Source organism: Panthera pardus, unplaced genomic scaffold (genome assembly GCF_024362965.1).
Source record: "Panthera pardus isolate Hobbes unplaced genomic scaffold, ASM2436296v1 HiC_scaffold_17, whole genome shotgun sequence".
Lineage (NCBI taxonomy): Eukaryota > Metazoa > Chordata > Mammalia > Carnivora > Felidae > Panthera > Panthera pardus.
In genome coordinates, this window is record NW_026526732.1 from 137,821,975 (window position 1) to 137,827,974 (window position 6,000).

General features: G+C 44.9%; 1 protein-coding gene across 4 annotated transcripts in view; it reads right to left on the reverse strand.

Moving 5' to 3' along the window:
• Window positions 1-5,647, reverse strand: part of SPATS1 (spermatogenesis associated serine rich 1) — a 28,172-nt gene extending 22,525 nt beyond the window's left edge. For 3 of the 4 annotated variants that reach the window (XM_019457302.2, XM_019457300.2, XM_019457298.2), the window contains exons 1-2: window positions 5,357-5,647; window positions 4,895-5,029 (exon numbers count right to left, since the gene is read on the reverse strand). In XM_019457302.2, the coding sequence (XP_019312847.1) occupies window positions 4,895-5,021 (127 nt within the window). In that variant the 5' untranslated portion in view covers window positions 5,022-5,029; window positions 5,357-5,647. The remainder of the gene's footprint in view (window positions 1-4,894; window positions 5,030-5,356) is intronic. The other variant, XM_019457301.2, reaches the window with a different exon arrangement.
• Window positions 5,648-6,000: the final 353 nt, after the last annotated feature.

Here is a 6,000-nt window from a genome sequence, read left to right on the forward strand (position 1 = left end):
TTAAACGACTGAGCCACCCAGGTGCCCGGCCTTCTTTTTTTTTTTTTTTTAAGTTTATTTATTTTGAGAGAGAGAGAGAGCGTGCACGTGCACGCAGGGGAGGGGCAGAGAGAGAGAGGGAGAGAGAGAGAACCCCAAGCAGGTTCCACACTGTCAGTGCAGAGCCCAACGCAGGGTTCAATCCCACAAACCGTGAGATCACGACCTGAGCCAAAACCAAGCGTCAGACGGTCAACCGAGGGGCCCCTGGTTAAGGCCTTCTTAAATCTTACATTCAAAAGCCTGATTACTGAATCACTTTTCAACTCAATCACTGATGTCCACATTTTCCACCCAAATTGACCTCAGTGCAGCAAGAACATGGGTGATGCAGCACTTCTTAAATAAGTGCTCCTCGATTGCCTCTGGAATTTTCTTCCAAGATACAGACACACCCTCCATATTATTCAGGGCTCATTCAGCAAAGCTTATAAAGACTGCTTCACACCTGCTGCTGGGCCCACAGCTCTGGTAAGACCAATCCAACCTCAGAGATGTCCACACGCTGAAAAATGTCCATCTTAGAACTGACAGGTGGTTAAAAAACAAAGATTCCAAAATTAATGAGCTCACTTGCAATGCAAAAAAAATAAGGAAAAAAGAATAAACCTCCCAACGTGGTTAAAAAAAAAGGATATTATAAAAATAAAAGCAGAAATGAATGAAATAGAGAAGATTATCAGAACTTTGGTATGGCTTCGTGGAAAGTACCAATAATATAGGTAAGTGAAGTTTAAGAAAAAACAATTTTTAACACAAGTAAACAGTATTAGCAATGAAATACCATAATCACAAATGGAATAGAAATAACCTTACACATAAAGAAATTGAGGGTCAGAAATGTCCAGTAACCTATTCAAGGTGACAGAGCTATAGAGTATAATTTATAAAATGTAGTTTAATGTCACATAATCAAGATAGTACTGACCCTGACTCTAACAGATTAATCAAGAGAACAAAATAGAAAATGTAGATAGAATAAAACTTTATATAATCGTGGCATTTCATGTCGTGGGGAAAGAATAGATTATTCAAAAATATTGCTGAAACAACTAATCATTTGGAATGAAAATAAAATTAATTAATCCCCAAATAAATCCAGATGAATGATAGATTTGAATATCAGATTTAAAATAAAAGATGTACCTGAAAAAAATGATAATTTAATGTTTACATAATCTTAGACTGGGGAAGTTATTTCTAAGAAAGATTATCAAATACAGGCGAAATAAAGGAAAAGATACGTGATTTGAAAACATATCCATTTAAAAGCTCCACAGAAAACTATAAACTGGGGGAAAGTTTATAGCATACACAACAAGAAAAAGAGTTAGTAGTCATGCCAAATTGTGAGTTTTTATAAATTTATAAAATGAAAATAAATACCCAAGGAAAAAATGGGCAAAAGACATCATTAGGTAATGAATTAAACACACACAGGGGCACCTGGGTGGCTCAGTTGGTTGAGCATCCGACTTCGGTTCAGGTCAGGATCTTGGGGTTTGTAGGTTCAAGCCCCGCGTCGGGCTCTGTGCTGACAGCTCAGAGCCTGGAGCCTGCTTTGGATTCCGTCTCCTTCTCTCTCTGCCCCTTCCCCCTTTGCCTCTCAAAAATAAATGAATATTTAAAAAAATTTTAAACACACACACACACAAATAGCCAATATACATTTGGTGGGGGGGGATATCCATCCTTCCTAATAATCAAAGAGCTGAATTTAAGCCACAATACCAGGGGCACCTGGGTGGCTCAGTTGGTTAAGCATCCAACTTCGGCTTAGCTCATGATCTCACCATTTCTGAGTTCGAGCCCCACGTAGGGCTCTGCGCTGACAGCTCAGAGCCTGGAGCCTGCTTCAGATCTGTGTCTCTGTCTCTCTCTCTCTGCCCCTCCCCTGCTTGCACTCTATCTCTCTCTCTCTCTCAAAAATAAATAAACATAAAAAACTAAAAAAAAGAAAAAAAAAGACACGATACCAGTATTTGCTAGGAGTCTGCAAAAACCTAAGATTGGCAGAGGTTAGAGGAATGGTGTTCTTGTACATTGCTGGTAGAAATGTCTCCATCTTACTAAAACGCACTTTGGCCATATGCATCCTCCAAAGTCCGTGAGAAGTGCACTTTTGATCCAGTGCCTCTGTTTCCAGAAACATAGCTATGAAAAAAGTATGAACCTTATCTATAAGGAATCAGAAAGGATCCACATATGTAGAGAAGACAAAAGCAAGAGCAGATATATCTTCTAGGTTGATAATCATATGTAAGCTCTGAGTTATTACAGCATTTACTGATAATAATTTTTGCCCCTGGATTTTAACAGTGGTTGCCTTTTCATAGCATGTAAACATTCTAATTGTATATTTGCCACTAGAGGACTTACGAGTTCACCAAAGCAAGAACTGGTTGCTATGGATGACATTACAAAACAAACACTGGGTTTTTTTTGTTTTTTTGTTTTTTAGGGGCAAAATTTAAATATATTATATAACCCTGAGCAGCAAGCAGTGAAATCACATGTACACATTTAGCATATTTCCTTGTTTGCTTAAGAAGCTTTGTGTTGGCAACTCTCTAGAAAGTGGCCTGTGGCTGCTTTGAAAGGGAAAGCTTATCTGACAGGCAAGCATAGGAAGAGCGGTCTCTCTTCTAAACAGGCAAAGGGCACATCCCCCAAATCCAGCTTACTACAGGATCTTCCCAGAAGTAACTCAGCCTCTACAGCCTAGAGACACTTAAACGTGGCCTCTGGCTGCCTCTCCACGTGTCCTCCAGTAGAAGAGGCTGGAATTGCAAGTCTGACCCCTTCTGTTCTGACACTGATGCTCGCCTTGTGTAAAGGTAACATCCAGTTACTTCAAGTAAGTCAATTACCTCTCCAGCCCAGCTCCCAACACCTCCCCCCCACCCTCCCTCTAGCTCACTAGGCTGAGATGATACAAAGAAGCTAAGGCACATGCTTCTTGAAAATGTCATCATTTAGCATGATAATTGTTATTCAAATTCAATGTCCAGGAAGCCATAAGATGGGAAATTCTAACAAGTTGCCAAAACACAATGATATAAGAAAAGATGATTCAACAGAAGGGACCGAGAGAAGGTTCTGGCGACTAGAAAGAAATTTAGGGGGAAATGGAGAGTTTAGAAGAAAGTCTGTTTCTTTGGTACCATCTGTGGAATCCACGCTAATTATTTCCATTTCTTTAGGCAGGAATAACACCTTACATAACCAAGGAACTTTCACATACTTGTCATCACAGCTGATTTACACAATAGCATGGTCTGGCAGGGAGAAAATGATACATCAAGCCAAGTTAGCTTAATGTGGTTACCTTTTAACCACTCAGTTTCTCACCCCTGTTTATCTGCTCCACAAACAGCCTAAGGGTCTAGGACTGTGGTTTTTAACCCTTCAGATCACAGACTCCCCTGGAAAGTAATGAAAACAACAGCCCCCCACCCCTTGCTGGAAAAATGCATATACACCCACAGTTTTGTATTCATGTTCAACTGGTTTGTGGAGCCCCTTCCTTCCCGAAACCCCTGGACTCCATGTGAAGCTGAGTTCAGATATGGTCTCCTGAACGGACACACCTACATAGCAGGAAAGGAAGTCATGACTCTCTGGTTAATGTGGTCTGGGGATCTCAGACTCTGGTGCTCCTCCAGTACCCCTAACTCAGAAACACGAACCCCCTCTCCCCCACCTTTAAAACAGCAGCTCCCTCTGTTACCTGAGCTCACCATGGGAACTGCAGAAAAGCCTAGAGCTTAAAGTTAGAATCCCCAAACCTTTTTCTCTTGCTGACCTAGCCACATTGGGCACTTTGGGTTCCAACTCCCGCTCTTCTGGTCCCCGCTTACAGATGCATATGGTAAGTCATACCTCCCTGCTCTCTGTGCACTTGTGAAGGAGAATGAGGAGACAGAAGATCTGTAATACAAAGGGCCGAGGACCAAGCTATGATCTGATGGGGCACAGACAGAACATTCTACAACATTCACTGTTTCCAGCATTCAGGCCACTCACCTATAAAGGCCAACCTAGGCATACACTCATTCCAAGGTTTTCTGAGAGACTGTGGCTGTTCTGCTTCATAATTCTGTTCTCTAGAGGCGGTGTGCCCCCCAAACATCCTCCTCAGCCTTCAGAACCAATTAAGGAGCCACTATCCATTATTTTAATTTAAGCCTTTCCTTAAAATGTTCATATTTTTTGTCCGAGCTGCCCATCCAATAAATAGTGCCACAAATCTAGTAATATTTGAGCAAAGAAAAAATTGAAGGACACAGGTTTGGGGGGCCAGAAGACTGTGGTTAATCCTCAGATTTCCATTTATTGACCGTAGCACTGGGCAGGTCAAAACTCTGGCTCCCCTGACCCTTTTTTTTTTTTTTTTTTTTTTTTTTTTTATCTTGAGATTGAGAGAGAAAGAGTGAGTACACAAGCGGAGGAGGGGCAGAGAGTGAGGGGAGAGAGAATCCCAAGCAGGCCCAAGCCCCATGTGGGACTTGATCCCACTAATGGTGAGATCATAAACTGAGCCAAAATCAGGAGTCTGACGTTCAATGGACTGAGCCACCCAGGCGCCCCTGGCTCTCTTTACTCATTAGTAACATTCCTCTGGGCTGTTATGAGATCCAAGGACTTAATTTGTGAGAATCTCTGCTTTGAGCTGCTATCCACTTCATCAGATCTTGGGTTAAAAGAGACATAAGCTACTTTTCAAAGACTACTTTTTATATGCCCGCAAACTGGCCTCCCCGTACACTTTAAGTGGTTTGAACTTCCCGGCTCTGGTATACTTGGATCTGGCGACCAAATCCACACCCAGCCCTTCTGATTTCTTCAACTCAACTGTATCTCTTCTCCATCGTGGTCATGCCAGGGTCTCCTTCCTCTTGAACCTTCTCCAGCTCTCTGCTGCAGGTCGCTCTGGAGATGGAGGGGAGAGAACAGTCCCAGGGACCTTTTCCAGGGTACATGGACTCATCTATGCATGTGTTGATTTTAAGTACGAAAAGCAACCCGGAGACAAAGAAAAGACCTTTGTAAGAAAGGCATCAAAGAAAGCAAAGAGAAAGTCCACAAGCCATTGAAAGTCAAAGAGGGCAGGGGTGGCATCTTAATCAGAACTTCCCTCCCGCCCCCTCCTCGGGCTTTTCTCAGGTCGGGATGCCCCCGGGGTTCCCGTGGGTTCTCTCCGCCGCCCACACTCGCTGCCCCGCCGCCCAAGGTGCTCCTTCCCTTTCCACCTCCGGGTCTTCCACCCCTTCCCCCAGCGGAAGCCTCCTCCGGCGAGGCTGCGAGATCAACGCACCCACTGGCAGCCGAACTGCCACTGCCGGGCGCCGGGCGGGCGAGGAACCGGAGCGGAGGGCCGGAAGGCCGCGGGGCCACCTGCTTCTCCCGCGGAGACGCGTCCGGGGGTTGCCTGGACACCGGCCGCAGCCGCGCGCGGCCGCGCTGCGTCCCGCCAGGCGCGCTCCCGGTCCTCCTGCCTCCGCGTCCGGGGCGCTCCCGCCCTCCTCAGGCGCCGGGGGTCCCCCGAAGGGCAGGGCTACTCGCCCCGGCTAGTGGGGGCGGCGCCATCAAGGGCCGCCGGAAAAGCTGCTCAGTGTTTCTGGATTTTTTTTTTTTTTTAATTTTCTTAAGAGTTGTGGGTTTTCTCCAGGCAGATGTCATTATTGGAACCGTAGCCTCTGGTGGCAGTGAAGGATGGGCCGTCCACAAAGCCTGCAGATGCCTGTTCATAATTGGCACTGATTAGGCAGGATCACCTACCACTTTTCTGGGCCAGGCGCCCTGCTGGATGTTATCTTCCCTAAGCAGCTGCATTTTTCAAAATAGAAAGCCGAATTTGAGCAAGGACTTGCTCAAGGTCACCCAAAAAACTAGGATTCATTTCCAAGTTTCCTCACTCCAAATCGACCACTCTTTCCATCATACCAACTCGAATGTATC